Consider the following 18,374-nt stretch of genomic DNA (forward strand, 5'->3'; position numbering starts at 1 on the left):
TTCTTGAGACCTGATGGATAGAAGAGATCCGCCTTACTTGGTGCTGACTCAAGGAAGGGGAAGGTCCCCAGACAAAGTGGGGAGCACCCTATGGGATGAGAGCAAACTGCTGTGAGTTGTGAGAATAATGAGACACCTGGTGAGTTAGAAAGGATGTGTTCGATTTTTCAAATAGTCTTTAAATGTATTTACTACTTTTACAACAAGGTAAAAAATATATATAGATATAGTAGCAGTATTGCAGGTGAGTTACAAATGGATGGAGCCCAGCAATCTTACCTTGTTTCCATGGCATGAGGCATTCCATGTGTCCAGGCCACTGTATTTGCAAATAGCCAAAGGTAGTTTAGTTCTGTTTTTCACATACATGGGAGCCTTAAAGGGTTTTGTGGTTTTCTTTAACTATGTATTTGAAATCTGTGGCTTTATCTTTCTTGCCTTTATTCTTATAAATGGCAAATAGAGTTGTTTGAATATTTTAGAATACCAATCTTCTTGCATTTTTTTCCATAATTAGTTTTAATTACATACTGTTAGAAGCAAATTCTTGCCACCAAATATAAACTGTGCTTTTATTCAAAGTAAATTAAAAATGCATACTCTGTTCTAAAATAGTTATGGTTATTACTCATGAGCTAAGGGATCATTATGAACTTTTAGAAGCAACAGAGGTTGGTAACCCTTGGATGTAACTTACAGTTTAGACTGCAGGTTGCCTAGAAATGTATTCAATTGTGAAGTTTCCCAGTCTAATCTTGAAAAAGGGATAGTGATGATGCCTAGTTTTCCTTACCTAAAATAGATATTAAAATATCCATGGGACTAGTATAATAGCACATGCCATTTTAAATAAGGGTAAGAGTTTTCCATCACCCTTCTATGCTTGAGTCTTGTGTTCAGAGTGCCCATGCTTTGTCCTCATTGTTTTGCCTATGAAGGGTGTGCTGGGAAAAATGATGGCCCCAAACTTACCAATTTGCAGGCATGTTCATTTCAAAAATGCTCACCAGGTGCCCTCTATGTGCCAGGTCCCGTGTAGGTGCTTGGGATGTGCGAGTCAACACAACAGAGAGTCTATCTTTTACTGGGAAGATAGGAAATAACATAAAAATAAATAATTTTCAATAATATATTTAAAAATGAGAAGTGACAGGGACAAAAGAAAATGCAGACCAGAGCATAGGGGCTTTTGAGTGCAGGCAGAGGGCAGGTAAAAGTGGAGCCCCTGTGGTCACGAGGGGCTTTTGCCTAGGTGAAGTGTGACAGGACTACCAGGGCAGAAAAGTCTCAAGTAGACATCAGAGTTCATTCAGGGTACTCCAGGCAGAGGAATGACTTGCTCCCCCAAGTCTCCATTCCCTTCTCTATAAATGAGAAGATGGGCCTAGATGTAATTTTATATCACTTCCAGCCCTAACATTTGATTAAAAACACCCTGAGGACCTGCCTGGGTGTATTAGTCCATTCTCACGCTGCTGATAAAGACATACCTGACACTGGATAGTTTACAAAGGAAAGAGTTTTAATGGACTCACCATTCCACATGGCTGGGGAGGCCTCACAGTCATGGTGGAAGACAAGGGAGGAACAAAGGAATGTCTTACATGGTGGCAGACAAGAGGGATTGTGTTCAGGGGAACTCCCCTTTATAAAACCATCAGATCTCATGAGACTTATTCACTACCATGAGAACAGTGTGGGGAAAACCACCCCCATGATTCATTTATCTCCACCTAGGGGAGACGCATGGGGATTATTACAATTGAAGGTGAGATTTGGGTGGGGACACAGCCAAACCATATCACCGGGTCAGTCACAGCACTGCTCTGGGCCCTCTCCCAAACCTGTGCCAGATTACGGACTTGGAAGACCTGGGTTTTAGTCTCGCTGCTTAACCAGCCACATTGGAAGCTATGGACAAGCCACTTCCACATATCCAGATTTCCTTTCTTTAGCTATTAAAATTTTGATAGATTACCTCCAAGATTTCAACTTTTAGAATATGAGTCTAAAATTAATTTCAATTTGCATGTTTTTGCTTTCTGACTCTAGTTAATATAACAAAACTGGCTTCAGGTGGTATTAAACTATGTGACCTATTTCTCCCTTAACTGGACATAAAAATTTCTGCAGCTATTGAATCCCAATCTCCTTGTCACTAGTTGTCCAGCCAGTGATAAGGAGGTAGAGAAGTGAACTGGAGTATGTGATACAGTGGATAGACTGGCTCCTGGGGGCTTTTGAATCTGATGGGCCAGGTTTAAATCCTCATTCAGCCATTTATTTCTAAGCTTTAGACTCCTGGGCAAATTACTTCACCTGTCAGAGTCAGAGTTTCTTCATCTTTATAACTGAGTGTAAAATAATACTTACTTTGCAACAATATCATGAGAATTAAATGAATCACTACGTTAACTGCAGCTGCAGAAGCTGCACACTGAAAAATGCTGGCACATCATCGATATTTAGTGTAGAATATGCTGTATTATTATGATTATTCTGTTTTCTACAGTAGATGAATATATGTCCTGTTCTACCTATATTTTTTCCTTTTCCTGGAAATTAGTGCCTGTAATAAAGTTTAGGTCTTCAACCTCTTGACTGCTCATAGCAGACAGCAGGAGAATGGGTGGCCTGGAGAATGTACTATGTATGAATACAGGCTCTGCCGCTAGCCAACTACATCATACTCAGATAAATATCTTCTGAACCTCAGGGAACTTACCCCATTTTAATGGGGATGATCATAATTCTACCTCGTAGAGTTTTTCTAAGGATTGCATGAGTAAATGCAGATTGTAAAATATGTACAGGAGTTCCTGGCAGTGCTTCCATCAGTAAGCACTCAACAGATGTTTGCTACATGGTTCTTCGGGAGCCTTGGATCTGCTATTCATACAGTGTATAGCTGCATCAAATCTTCCCCTCATGGAGTTGCAATTTCTCCTCTACAAATTAAAGAGATAGCAATCACACTTACCCCAGAGGCTTGTGGAAAGGATCAACTTCACAAAAATGTCAGCTCCATAGTGTGAGAATTTTTTTTTTTTTTTTGATGACTGTTTTGTTCTTTGTTTTGTCTCCACATACTAAAGCAGTGATTGGCACGTAGTAGAGGTAGTTTTGAATGAATGAATCCGTCAAGTGAGATACTGTGGATAAGAGATATCATACAAGTTCTGCATAAATGTTGGAGGAGTTCCTTCGTTTTTAGTGCTTTTCTTATATTTCAGGCTGCCTTTTCTTTTCTTTTTTCAAATAATGGGGGTATCCCCAGGTGTCAGCATCTGGCTATAAATCACAATTTTCAACACTTTTTAAAACCCTAACTGTAAGGCGGCAAGGCATGTGTTCCCTTTCACTCCACAGCAAGGAGATTTATGATTGCTCTGAACTTCATGGCATAAACAGATGCTTCTTGGCACCTCCTCCCTCCACTATTGGACATTAATAGTAAACAGTTAACAAGCTGTTAAGTGGCTGCAGTAGCAGCCACCACGTGGCTCCCTGTGTCCAGTGCCACCACTGTCCTGCTGCTGACGTGTCCCTTCGCTCATGCACAAGATCACGTGGCCAGACAGCCTTAACTCACAGGCCAAGGAGAGCCGGGCTGCAGGGACCCCCTAGGAAAAGTGAGTGGGACCTGCAAGCTCCTAAACATGATACCCAATTACCCTGTGCTACCTTTTTTTCTTTTGAATATTGTACTTTGGTCTGGAGCAGATGGCATGAAGCCAGAGAGACATGCTAATAGCTCTCTCCAGAAAAGTGTGCACAGCCCATCTGTTAGCTCCTTGTGGTAAAAAAAAAAAACAAAAGATGGAAGGGGAAAAAAACCTGCCACCAACAGTAGAATCATCAGAGATCACAGCATTTATGGATTGTGGGTTTAATTAGACACCGGGAAAAATGCAGTGAGCGTATTGACTAGGACTTGTTCGTCTTTATGTAGGGCCTTTCTCCCGTCCCAAACCATGCTAGGCAGAGTGGAGAGAGAGAGAGAGAGAGAATAAAGAGTTCCTGCCAGCAGGTGGTTTCTAGTCTCATCAGGGAGGATAGGATAACCAGGCAATTACAATGCAGTGTGACAAGTGTCATGATGCAGGTGAGCGCAGAGGACTGTGCAAGCCCAGAGAAGGACCAGTGGAGCTGACAGGAGCAAGAAGCCATCCAGCAGAGGTGATAGTGAACCGAGTCTCCAAGAGCAAATCAGGGTTAGACGTGCACAGAAGCAGCGGGATGGCTTTCTAGGCAGATGGGCCAGCAGAGACAAGAGACAGCACGTTGGGTTTTCTTTGCAACTGCTGAAGGGCAAGGTGCAGTGAGGATATGAATTGAAGATAGTGATGAAGAGGTGGAAGGGGCTGACCTCCAAGGATGCATAGCCAAGCTAAGACATCTGAGCCTTATACTAAAGACAGTGAAGTACCATATATGCATTTTAAAACAGTCCTTCCTGGCAGCGAGGAGGGTGGAATAAAAGCAAAGCCAAAAATAGGCTTGATGTCAAGAGAGTGAAAACATCCCCTTATTCACCAAAATGGGCAGCAGGTCTTAGGTGATTGAATCCATGGGCACTTCTCCACCTGCAGACCCAGCACCCCCTTCTTACTACAAATATTTACAATACCTCCTTTCATACCTTGAAATGAATTTCATAGATAATGTAGTCTAGCTACACAATTTTTCAAAATGATTATAAGTCTCTAATATAAGGCAGAAAGGAAAGAGAATTTGTAATAAAAATGTATGTATTTAAATAAGGAAATACTCAGGCATGAGCACACTAGAAGGCATAACAGTCAGATGTCTACACCTGTAAGTAGAATCACTATTGAAAGCCACAGCTGTAAGTCCAGACTGATACAGAAGTGTCATGTGGCTACACCACCATGAGAAGCGTTTCTGTCAGGGATGTCAGGGACTGCCATTTTCCAAAATAGTCAACACCTTTTGACAGTGTTCCAAACCAAAAATACAGTCTTCCCTCCCGTGCACAGTTGTTGAATTCCTGGAAAATTAAATGCATTAAAATCAAGTGCAAAGATAACTTTGAATTCCTGTGTAATTCAAAGTCGATTCTAGGTGCAAATGATCATAAACAGGATGTGGAATAATGCTTTGTCACATGCATTGGTCTCACACGTAATGAGATGTCTACTGTCAATGCTTGGGTCTCCTAAATGCCAGTAGTGCAATCCCCTCCACTTGTGACAACCAAAACACATCCCACCAATTTTCTAGCCACCCCTAGGGGGCAGTAGCACTCCCACGGAGAACCACTGGGCCATATCAAAGTAAATCGGAAAACAAGACAGAGTTGCAGGATTCTTCATCTGTTGGTAGATTGAAGTCACTACGTTATTATGCCACAGGCGAGGCAAGCTAAGCAAGCTTCACGTTTGAAGTTTCAGCTCCAGGACCTCTTCATCCCTCTGGTTTCAGTGCAGTTGGACAAAGTAGTCTTATAAGATATTCTCCATTTTTTTTGTTGACATCCTTGTCTCATTCCGCAGAAGTATTTAACACTGCGAGATTAATCAGCAAGAAGCACAGGTGTCCTGTTGGTGCCTTTCTGGAGCCTCCTGTTAGGGAAGCATGGCATGAGAGGAAATGGGCACCTTGCAAGGAAAATCACCAGGCCTTGAATGTTGGCTCTAGCCTGTATCAGTCAGTTGAAGGCAGGTATATCTGTGACTAGAGTGTCGAGTGAGACACCCTGCGTTCGATCTCTCTGGGCTCACAAGAGTCAGTGAGATGACTCATAATATCATCAATGCCATAACGCCCACCCATTGTCCCTTTGGAAGTTGCTAGGATACTCTGCATCCATTCCTCTTTTTTTCCTGGTCTCATTACACTGCATTGGTACCTTCCTACTGACAGCCATGGAAAGGCTTGTTTTGAGAGGCCCAGGCAAAGCTGGCTTCTCTATTCTCTGCTCTGCCCAGCCTGGGAACTTGTCTCTCAGGCTCAACTGCACATAGAGGTGGCCATTGTGCCCCCTGAGAAGGGTGGGGACCCCTGGAAGCACATGTGAATTTCCTGCAGGCCTGCAGTATCCAAATACAATCAAATAGTAGGCAAGGTCTATTAACTGCAAAGATCAGAAATTGGTCTTGGCCATCTGGGTGAGGCAGTGTGTGGCACAAAGGAAAGAACCCTGGCTTTGGGGGAATAGACAACCTCAGTTTGATCCTGCTCCTACCTCATGCAACCTGTATGACCCTGAGCAAGTTGCTTTTCCTTGAGCACCAATTTCTTCATCCCTAAAATGGAGATAATAATACCTACCCTGCCAGGATTTCGTGAAGACACGAAACATATACTAGTGTATCTGGCATGTTGTAGGCATTGAATAAGTGGAGCTTGTTGCTGTTACTGCTATGTTACTATTATTATTGTAACAAGTGTCGCTTGTGCTCCTGTTAAAATGTATATGTCTTACCTAAAAAGAATAATACAGTTAACAATTATCATGGTAATACACATGAGTACAGGCTATGGGGTTTTGCAGTGTGTAACCTATACTGATGTATGAGGTGCCCCTGGGTGGACAATAACCTTCTTTTTTTTTTTTTCTTTTTCTTTTTTTTTTTTTTTGAGACAAGTGTCTCACTCTGTTACCCAAGCTGGAGTGCAGTGGTATAATCACAGCTCAGTGCTGCTTCAAACTTTTGGGCTCAAGTGATCCTCCCGCCTCAGCCTCCCGAGTGCTGAGACAGTGGCACTCTGAGCATGTGCCACCATTCCTCACTACTTTTTAAAAATTTTTGGTAGAGATGAGGCCTTGCTATGTTACTAAGTCTGATCTCAAACTCCAAGCCTCAAGCAATCCTCCCAGCTGGACCTCCCAAAGTGTTAGGATTACAAGCATAAGCCACCACATCTGGCCCTGTTTTTTTAATTCTCTAAAATTGGAATAATAATAATACAGAAATCATGCATAATACCTCTAGCTACCATTTATGACATGTCTTTTGTACATCAAGCAATGTAATAAGTAACTTTCTAGCCTCTATCTAATCCAAACCATACTAGTAACTAACATTTACTGAATGTTGATCCTGTGTCCGGTACAATACTCCACATTTTAAATATGTACTCTCAATTAATCTTCAAATCAACCCAGCAAGGTAGAAGGTGTTTATACCCATTTTACGAATAAGGTCATAGAGCCTTAGAGAGATTTAAGAACTACTCCCCAAATTACACAGTTAAGAGGTGGCTGCTTGAATTTTAACCTAGGTCTCTAAAACTCCAACATTCAGATTCTTACTCACTTTGCACACTGCCTCAGGCCTGCAAAGGACGGTATTATAACCTGATTTTACAACAAAGAGTCAGACTCTTAGAGAGCTTACGCAATTGAGAGGGTCCTAAGTGCAGCAGGAAGAGGAGGCAAGGAGAAAATCCAGGACGGCCTGCCTTCCATCCTTCTGCCCTGTCCCTGAGACACACAGCTTCTGAGGCTGTGAGACTTTAGAAACTTTTAACAACTACAGAAATGTGATTATTAGCATTCTAGTTTTTGCTTACAGATCATCTCCTCAGAGAGGCTTTCCCTGACCACTTCTCTAGGATATAGGCTCCATGACAGCAAGGACTTTTGTCTTGTTCATCTTGGCATCCCCAGTCCCTGGCACACAGTCTGGCACTTAGTTGGTGCTTGATACATTTCTGTCAATTACCTGAGTCCATGCATCCTTCTTTCCCAGGACACCTGACTCTTCTTTTTCATTCTCCCAGGTTACGTTGCAATGGGCGCTGTCCTCCCGTCCTTCTGGGGCCAGCAGCCCCTCGTCCAACAGCAGATGGTCATGGGTGCCCAGCCACCAGTCGCTCAGGTGATGCCGGGGGCTCAGCCCATCGCATGGGGCCAGCCGGGTCTCTTTCCTGCCACTCAGCAGCCCTGGCCAACTGTGGCCGGGCAGTTTCCGCCAGCCGCCTTCATGCCCACACAAACTGTTATGCCTTTGCCAGCTGCCATGTTCCAAGGTCCCCTCACCCCCCTTGCCACCGTCCCAGGCACGAGTGACTCCACCAGGTCAAGTCCACAGACCGACAAGCCCAGGCAGAAAATGGGGAAAGAAACGTTTAAGGATTTCCAGATGGCCCAGCCTCCACCCGTGCCCTCCCGCAAACCCGACCAGCCCTCCCTCACCTGTACCTCAGAGGCCTTCTCCAGTTACTTCAACAAAGTCGGGGTGGCACAGGATACAGACGACTGTGATGACTTTGACATCTCCCAGTTGAATTTGACCCCTGTGACTTCTACCACACCATCGACCAACTCACGTGAGTGCCCCTCACTTAAGACATAAAACCCAATGAGAGCCATAACTTATGTCTGGAGGTGGGGTTTCTGGGGTCAGATAACTCATCTCGCTTGCATTAATCAGGTCTCTTTGTTTATATTACTACTACTACTATTGCTACTATTACTACTACTATTACTACTAAGAGCTACAAATTTAGGTACCACTGATAACATACAAACCTTCTTCATATGTTCCATGTTTATTTTTAGACTTATAATAATGCTTAATGACAAATTTTGTTAGACCTGTTTGATGGATAATGAAAGTGAGGCTCAAGGATGAAGACAATAGACAAAGCGGTATTGAACTGAATGTAAGCCTAGTATTTTTCCACCATGTTACTCTGCCTCTTAAGATTTTGTTAGTTTGCTCATGCATTCGTTCATTTGTTTATGTATAGCCAGCTTATGACACACAGATTTTGGTGTGGTTTGTTGGAATAAAAGTGAATGCAAACTTTAAAACTTTGGGGAACAAGTTTTAAACATTAGAATATAAAATAAGGATCAAGAGAAAACTTAGGGCAGAGATACAGCAGCCGTAAGGTCTTAAATAGCTTTTATAGCTGAAGCCTCGTTTTGGCTTAAAGCTTCTGGTAGTTAAAGAGAACAAAAAGATGGTGCTGCAGAAAGTACTGGACTGGAAACCTGGAGATCAGATTTATTACTGACCAGTTTTGGGCCTTTGGGCAAGGCACTTTATTTCTGTGAGCCTCGGTTTCCTCATCTGTGTGAGGGATGGGTTATTAAAAGGATTCAATGGTATATGTACTCGAAACATTATAGAACTCCCAGAATTTGAAGTATCTCTTATCCTCATTATTAGCACATGTTAAGTGGTTTTGTGCAGTCCTGGACCCCGGTTCCAGTGTTAACTCCTCTACCACAAGCTGTGTCTCTGGGCAAGCGTGTGACTTCTCTGAGACTCAGTTTTATCATTGGTAAAATTGACTTGGATGAGCAGTGTGCATCCTTCTAGTTCCAGCTTTCAGTGAGTCTCCTCCAGCTCACATTTTTTCTGCAAACATCGGGAAAACAGTGACTGTGCGGCCAAATCAGAATCCAGATACACTTGAGCATGTGTATGCTTGTTTGACACAATTCAGGGAAGGTGTTCTGGTGACTCAGCCTGTGCCTTGACACCTGATAAGAGGAAGGAAAAGGTTCATGCTACAGTGAGTTTGGTGGTTTCATTACTGTCACAGGTGATATGGATCACTGCATGGCCAGTACTGTGAACTGTCAAAAGAAATCCACAATGTTAATACAATTAGATTGTGTCATTTCAGCCAGGTTCAGAATGCTGTTCTGAAAAATGAATGCCCTCAGTGTGTATAAACAAACCACTTGCACTCAGGCCATATGATCTACATAGTGGGGGCATCTCTATTTACACAGACTCACAGAGTTTCAATGAGGAATAATGAATAAAAAATGAAATGTTAAAGAAATGACAGCCATGCATAAATAAGCAAGCATCTTTTTAAAAACAGACATCTCTCTTTCAATGGAATTGTGTGCCAGCTACAAATAAAAGAGGAGAGTTTAAGTTCTTTGAGGGCAGGAACTGTCTCCATTACTCCTGTACTTCTCATAATGCTAGCTTAGTGCCTGGCACATGAGAGGCATTTGGGAAAGGTTATAGAGAATGAAATAAACTAAATGGAGATCACTTAGCTACTGTTGTGTTTTAGAGCATTGTTGGCAACCTTGGCACTATTGATATGTTGGACTAGATAATTCTTTGTTTCAGAGGCTGTCCCATTATAGGATGCTTAGCAACCCTGGCCTCTAATCACTCTATGAGAGAAACCTATATCCCCTTCCTCTAGTGTCGAGAAAAATGACTCCAAGCGTTGCCAAATGTACCCTAGGAATGAAATTGCCCCAGACTGAGAACCACTGCTTTAGAGTATTAGAAGCATCCTATAAAGCCTTCTAAAAATTAAGACACCTACGTAAATAAACTCCTGTTTATGCTTTCCATTGGTTTCATTAGGTAAGTCTGAGAGGTATACCTGCCAGAACTGGCAACTCAGCCTGTGTTCTCAGCCTTTAGTAAGCAAAAATCCACTTCAAATACAATTCAGGATCTAATTAAACTAATATTTATTAAACATCTACTACCCTTCAGGGTGTTTGCATATAGCTTTAAACCCACTTTCAATATAGTTTGTTCCATAGTCATCTCCTGAAACAACACAGATTTCATTGCAAATTTTTTTTCAGAAACTTACTGTTTTATTTTGAATGAAATTGGAAAAAGCAGTCGTTATCTCCTCTGACCCATCAGTATCCCCTTAAGAATGTTTTGGGTAGAGGATTGGTTGGACCAAAAGTGAACCTCCAATAGAAACAGAAAAGCACAGTTGGACTGGATACTGTCAGACAGAGCTCTGTTAAATGCCAGTGCTGCTATTTGATAGCTGTGTTAACCCTCAGCAAGTCACCTCACCTCTCTGAGCTGCAATTTCTCCATCTGGGAAACAAAAGAGTTACAGTAACAGCTTGCAGGTATTTGTATTAGGGTGTATAATGGATGGGGAGTGCCTAGCACTGTGTCCAACTCATTGGCACATTATAAATAATAAATGAGGAAATAGCATCATTTTTCTAACTATAGATTCATCAGAGTAAAAAGTATGCACTAAGTTTTACAGTCATCATTCACTGTCTGATTCTAAGTTCTATGTCATTATGAAAATTCAGCCACTAAATCAAGGCGTGCCACCCGCTCACTTGGGTCGTAGCCAGTAACTGGTATTTTCAGTGACAAATTAGAAATTATTAAAAGAAGAGTGGTATCAAATGACGTATTTGTTCTACACCTCTGAGACAAATGAGAGGAGATGTGGGTGGGTCAGTCCAGAAAATGCATATCCTTTGTCCTTAGAGATCAAGTACCAGCTGTTAAGTTGCCATCAGCTACATCCATTTTCCCAGATCACTGAGACACTTACTGTTTATTCAACGTGTGTTTATGGAATACCTACTACGTGCCAGGATTCAGAATCTGGTTCTACCAGTTGCCACGAGCAAATTAGCCACCTTCACTTTCCTTACCTGTCAAATTAGGATAACCTCTACCTCAAAGAGGTTTTATGAGGATTAGAGATATTGTCTGTAAAATTTCTAACAGTGTTTGACACATGAAAGGCCCTCAGTAAGTGCCCTCTGATGAAACACAGAAAGAAGAAAGCAAACCATAGCCCAGTAGATCTCAGCTTGATCGTGCATCAGAATAACCTTTAGCAGGTTGTTCAAACACAGAGTCTCTGATTCAGTAGATCTGGGGTAGGGTCAGAGAATTTCATTTCTAACAAATCCCCAGATGCTACTGCTGCTGCTCGTCCAAGGACCATCCTTTGAGAACCACTGCCTTACCTATCAGTGTAGACGAACTCCTTCCTGAAGTCAGACGTGTGAGAGGAAAGATCAATACGTACAGAGAAATAATTCAAATATTCAGCTGATTCCACCGGAAATAGGAAGAGGAATCCTAAGATTTGACTTAAATTTAAGCAGATTCCTAAGGTTTCTTTGGGATAAATTGATTGCAGCGAGGCACTTAAGATGGCTCTTTTTCTGTGGTCTCTGTGTAGCTCCAACCCCAGCCCCTAGACAGAGCTCTCCATCCAAATCATCTGCATCCCATGCCAGTGATCCTACCACAGATGACATCTTCGAAGAGGGCTTTGAAAGTCCCAGCAAAAGTGAAGAGCAAGAAGCTGTAAGTGACCAGTTTGTTATTTATTTGTGTTTTTCCTTAAAATTAAGACCTCTGTAACTGAAATGGATAATGCATGAGGAAGCCTACATAGAAAAGAATGCTGGCTCAATCTCATAACTTCTCAAGGGGTTACTAAAGGGGCTTTCTTTTGTGTTCAAATGAGTCAGCTGAAAAAGACTGTCTTTTTATTAAATTGTTACTACAAGTCCACATTTGTGGTGTAGCATCCTCTAAATGCCATTGCACCCTCCTTTACAATAACTGATTGTGCTGCATGAAAGTATATCCAGTTGTCTTATATTTTCAATGGTTGAAAAAAGAAAAAAAAAAAGTATTATCTTCTTGTGTTCTAGCCTGATGGATCACAGGCCTCATCCAACAGTGATCCATTTGGTGAGCCCAGTGGGGAGCCCAGTGGTGATAATATAAGTCCACAGGCCGGTAGCTAGATAGCGCAGGTCTGGGTAGGTATCTGTCCTTTTTATCTCCTTTACCCTTAAGCTATCTGCTTTCCCTTTTGTTTGTTCTTCACTTCTGAAGCCACATCCTCAATGTTTGCACCATGTCTCCTTGCCTGAGCTGTATTGCTGATGTTTGCACCATCGCGTCTTCCCCGAACTGTATTCCTGATGTTTGCACTATTTCTCCTTGCCTGAGCTATATTACCAGTGTCTGCACCATGTCCCTTTGCCTGGTGTCTACGTTCTACTTTGCCTTTTCTCATGGATGCATGACCTTTGACATACTCTGGGAGGTAGTGGTAGGGGTGAGAAGTGGGAACTGATCATATTATTTTATTAATAATATGTTCTGCGTAGGTGGTGGTGATAGAGTGAGGCATGGTCCATGCTACTTAGCATGGATTTAGTTTCTGAAAGCATCAACATTTTGAGATGGACACATTCTGCCCACCCTGATAATTTCTCAGTGAGCCATGGTCCGGATGCTTTAATCTTTTAAGCAAAATGTCACTGCATTTGCCTACACTCTGCAGATCTAAAGAGGTCACCAAACACACAGAGAAGCCAGACTAAGAAGCAAAATCAAGCAGTGCTTGAAATAAGATTGATCGAGATGTAAGATCAGAGGCAGCCCTTTTTGGCTAGCCAGAAAGGACCCTGCACCCTGCACCCTTTCTGATGTGAAATTCAAAGCCCAGGGATGTGTACTACTCACTTCTGAGGCTGTGCTGTTTGCACCTGTGCTGCAGCACGTGGATTGCCACCAAATCACTTCAGATTCCATCAGCAGCTACTTTGAAAGAGATGTACTTACATTTACTAGAAGTGGTTTTTGGCACTTGAATTTCAATACATCTGATTTGATCGAAAGAAAGAGGAGCTGATGAAGCAAACCTTCTTAGGAGACAGAAGTACACCTTGTTACCCAGACATGATTTCTAAGGTCACTTCTTGACAAATGCGTTCAATTTTCAGATACTTTCTTAGTTTTCTATAAACACACAGGACTGCAAGGCCATTCCCAAAGGGCTCCTCTTTTAAGTTCTGAACAGCATGGTCAAAACCATTAAAATGGTAAACAGTTTTCACCACTCATAAATGGATTCTGAGGCTACCTCAGAATTAGTCTTAGTCCACACGTAAGTTAGACAGTTACTGAAAGCTAATGTGGTATTCTGAAAGTGTATTTTGTTAATAGATATTATGATTAAAGAACCTAACACACTATATAGTTTGCCACATCTTGTATCAGTGCAATAGCATATAATTATATGTCATGCCATGCAAAACCACCTAAGATTCACTTAGAAGTTCACTCTTGCAAAGCTACTTTGGGAGTTGGCATATTGAAATCAAAGTCAATGTTTCAGGAAAAAGAAAAGTTGGGGACTATAGGCAGACTCCTTGGGATGATTCCCCACGAGGTTTTTTACCCCCTGCCTAAGTTGTATTTCACATGCTCAACCTTGCCTTGAAAAATTTGGTGAATGAACTAGAGGTGACAAGAGCCATTCATCAGGATAACAGCAAACATCATCCTAAAATTGAAGTTCTTCTAGAAAACAAAGATGACTTACACCATTTGCAGATCAATGTATCAAACCCTCATCTTTATGAACCTGTTCAGCTTGAGACAATCCTACAGGCCAAATTGTTTCATGGGGCTTTGGTCTGTTCCACATTTAAGGCTCTGTCCAGCACCTCAAGCCACAGCTGAGCTGTAAATGGACATAGCAGTAGTGTGGGAAGAACTCAGGATTTCGACTTAAGTTTAAATCCTAACTCAGCTACTTAATAGTGGGAAATCTTGGGCAAGAACCAAAATTAATTTTGAGTCTTGGTTTCTTCATCTGCTAGAAGGGGCTTATATTCTCCATAATGGTAACTGAGATAGTTTATGTTGAGTATCTAGCATGGAGACAGACACTGAGTACTTAGCTTAAAATAAAAATCTAGGTTCTAGAACAACATTGTTTGAGTTCAGCATCTGGCTCCACCACTTCCTGGCTATGTGACACTGCTGAGATTTTGTAATCATTCTCTATTTTATTTTCTTCGTTTGAAAAATAAGGATAAAAATAGTGTCCACCTCATAGGGTTATTGTGTGAACTAAATAAAGTGATGTATGTGAAGCTTTTAGCACTGTGTATAGCACACAGAAAGCACCTGATAGATGCTAGCTGCTATCATCATTACCATCACCATCATCAATATCATCATCACATATATCCAATTAATGCAGGCTCCCCACTCTCTTGGATTTTATACATTTAGCCTTTATGTATAAGACCATTGGTTTTGCTTTGTACTTTATCTTCAGATAATTAATTTTCAATATGTGTCACAACAGCTTTGGAAGGGAAAAAAAGAAAAAAGCCTGCTGCTTAGCTCTCTGGCTTGTCCCATCCCATAATCCAGAATGGCCCTGGTTTGGGCCTCACCAAAAAATGAGCTGTCTTAGAATCACCTGCAAGTCAAAATAAGTACCTCCCAGCTCCAGAGGAGGGCTGAACTGTAATCTTCAGTGAAGTAATTTTCTCCCTTTGAAAGCTTAGCCTGGCCACTTCATAGTTATCGAGATTCAAGTGCCAAGGGGCAGATGCCAGCTTTGCAGACATAGCCACTGTGACACACATGGGGGACGTCTGGGAGAACCATTCTGGGTCCCTCCATCGACAGCAGCACAAGCCACATTTGATCTTTCCCTCTCCATCCCATTCTCCCATCCACCCAGCTGAAAATTTACAGACTGCAATTTCTCAGTGCCTTTCCAAACATTTGGAGAAGAGAGACCATGCAGGGTTAGTTATGTCCATGGCTTTATTTTTTTCCCCTCTGCTTTCATATGGTTGGAAAGCAAGAGTCCTGTCCCTCTTATCACCCTTGCAACCATTATCACCAGCTGTTTTTTATTAGAAATACCCGCACAGTTCTCAGTAAGTAGGGATGACATCTGTTGATAAGCTAACGCCATATCACACCATAGTAAGAGGAAACAGACGGACTCAACCCCCGCAGGTGGAAGCTTCAGGGCCAATCTCAAACAGCAGTTCTGTTTTAGCAATAAAGGAAAATATCTTCAATTACTTCACTTTTTTCCCCTACCCTCCCATCTGGGAGCATCACGTGTCTTTCAAAGACTGGGTCAACAAGGGCAAAAAGAACCAAAATAATATTATAATGGCTAGTATGGGAATGGCAGGTAATTTATACTTCACTGATGTGTTGCTGGAGCAATTTTAAGGGCGAAATGTTAGCTTTTGAGGAGATGAAAGAAAAATGAAAACATTTATTTGGTTAAATGGCTAAGTAAATAAACTGCCTATCAGACTTTCCCAGCTGTCAAGTCAGAGTAGCATCTGTAACAATGGGGAATTGTTTGGTCTGCCTCCCTTCGTAACAATAGATATTGCCATAAATAATAAGTTGCTGTCATTTTTTAATACTTATCTTCGTAGTGGGAATGCAAGACATATAACGTATTACCTGATGGATTTCTAGTGTTCCAGGGAAAGGAAAGCTGAACCTCAGATGCTTTGGGAAGAAGGATCTTAGAGAGAGAGAGAGAGAGGAAGAGAGAGAGAGAGAGAAAAAAAGGAGGAAGGGAGGGAAGGGAAGAAAAGGAAAGAAAGGAAGACACAAAACACAGAGTCAGGGGCCTTGGGTCTGATTTTTACTTCCAAAGCAGGTGACCTTAGGTAAGCATATATCCTTTCATATGGATAAACACAGATAATTGCAATAGCTCTCTCCCCAAGCTGTCCAAGAAGCAAATAATATCATGAAAATGAAAGTGTTTTATAAGCTTTGAAAGTAAAGTACATGTATTTGGGATCATTATTACCATTTTCTTATTAAATACAACCAAAAAACAGACCCTTAAAATAAAGAACCACAGTCCGGGCACGGTGGCTCAAGCCTGTAATCCCAGCACTTTGGGAGGCCGAGACGGGTGGATCATGAGGCCAGGAGATCGAGACCATCCTGGCTAACACGGTGAAACCCCGTCTCTACCAAAAAATACTAAAAAACTAGCCAGGCGAGGTGGCGGGTGCCTATAGTCCCAGCTACTCAGGAGGCTGAGGCAGGAGAATGGTGTAAACCCGGGAGGCGGAGCTTGCAGTGAGCTGAGATCCGGCCACTGCACTCCAGCCTGGGCGACAGAGCGAGACTCCATCTCAATAAATAAATAAATAAATAAATAAATAAATAAATAAATAAATAAATAAAAAGAACCACAAAACAACGGAAAATGACCTATTTTATGGACACAGAACTCAATGACAAGTCCAACCTACATTTTTGGAAGGCACAGTGTCCCACTTCCTTGGACCTTTATGAAGAGACTCCCTGTTGAGGTCCTGTAGCTGGAGAGTGATGGCACTGGGTCAGGCAGAAGATGACCAGGGTCTTGCTAAGGGCAGTGTCAGCCAAGACCTCAAGCATAGTGCCAAGAGATATTTACAAGCTGAAATCAACAGGAGGTTAAGACCGAAGGGACATGGGAGGTGAGGAAGAGGATATAAGGTAGGATGACGCCCAGGTTCCTGGCATGGGGATCTACATGGTGCCAGTCACTGTGCTAAGGATCACAAAGCAGCATGTTTGAGCAGAAAGAAGGCAGGTTTACTTTGGGACCAATTGAACTCAAGGTTCCCATGAGACTTCCAAGTAGAGATGCCAGTAGGCTGCTGGATACAACCTCTGGAGGTCAAAAGAGAAATCAAGGCTAGACATGGAGATTTCCATATGGGTTTCGGCCATTGGAGTAGTGAGTACAAGTAGAATACACTGATCATCTAACCAGAAGTTGCTAAACTCTCTGTAAATATGTGTGCCTTGTGGGCCATATGGTCTCTATTGCAGCTACTCTACCTTTGTAGCAGGAAAGCAGCAAAAGACGATGCATAAATGAATGGATGTAGCTATGTCCTAATAAGACTTTATTTACAAACATAGGCAGCTGCCAGAATTGGCTAACAGAATTAGATCGGGCTCACTGTTTCTAGAACCACTGCAGAAGGTAATCATGATGCCTTTCACTTACTACTAATAATAAAAGATATTTTAAAATTACTAGTATCACCTAATTTAATCCTCACAGGAGCACTCAGGTATTTTTATTATTCCCATTTCACAAATATTACAGGCAAGATAGAGAGTTATAACAACTTGCTAAAAGCCAGAGATTCACATGTAGTAGCACCAGGATTTGAATCTAGACCCAGATTAAATAATTCAAACTCACTCAAACAGAATCAGGACACCTGAGTTTTAATAGCATCACATCAATTTAGATGTGTGATATGAGGCAGATGGCTTCATTTCTGATCTTTGGTTTCCTTTTCTGTAAAACAGTTCCCACAGGTCCTTACAGTTCTGACATTTTAAGACCGTCTAACTTGCCCAAAGTTACCCAGCTACAGCATGGAACTAATCCCCAAATAAGATGTTCCAGCAGCATCTCTCCCTCAGGCTGTCTCTATTCCCTTCTAACAAAGGAGAAGACAGAATCCCTAAAATATGCTGACTTTATTAGGATCCCCAGAGATTAACAGCCCTAGATGCAACCCACTCCCAGTGACCGGGAGCTTACTCAGAAAAGGCCTTCCTGCTTATGGTAGATAATTGGTGTCAGCAACTTCAGCGTCCTCATCTGTTTTATAACAAGGCCGAAAAAGATGATGTACATGCATAAAAGAGATCATTGATGCCCATCATTGTTGTTATTATTGACGGGGAAATAGAATGTCCTTCAGAACATGCACAGTTGCCTCGAAACTCAGGTGGTGCGTCTCTGTATTCACCAAGCGGGTTTCAGCACCCAAGACCCCAGGAACTAGGGCATTCAGCAGTGTCAAT

At 42.0% G+C, this 18,374-nt stretch overlaps 1 protein-coding gene across 9 annotated transcripts in view; it reads left to right on the forward strand.

The window, feature by feature from the left end:
* DAB1 (DAB adaptor protein 1) overlaps nucleotides 1-18,374 on the forward strand; it is a 1,195,266-nt gene that overhangs the window by 1,166,189 nt on the left and 10,703 nt on the right. For all 9 annotated transcript variants that reach the window (XM_023187666.3, XM_023187675.2, XM_026454157.1 and 6 more), the window contains 3 exons: nucleotides 7,750-8,298; nucleotides 11,923-12,050; nucleotides 12,404-12,514. In XM_023187666.3, coding sequence (XP_023043434.2) covers nucleotides 7,750-8,298; nucleotides 11,923-12,050; nucleotides 12,404-12,499 — 773 coding nt within the window. In that variant the 3' untranslated portion in view covers nucleotides 12,500-12,514. Of the gene's footprint in view, nucleotides 1-7,749; nucleotides 8,299-11,922; nucleotides 12,051-12,403; nucleotides 12,515-18,374 lie in introns of those variants that run through there.

Source organism: Piliocolobus tephrosceles, chromosome 1 (assembly GCF_002776525.5).
Source record: "Piliocolobus tephrosceles isolate RC106 chromosome 1, ASM277652v3, whole genome shotgun sequence".
Lineage (NCBI taxonomy): Eukaryota > Metazoa > Chordata > Mammalia > Primates > Cercopithecidae > Piliocolobus > Piliocolobus tephrosceles.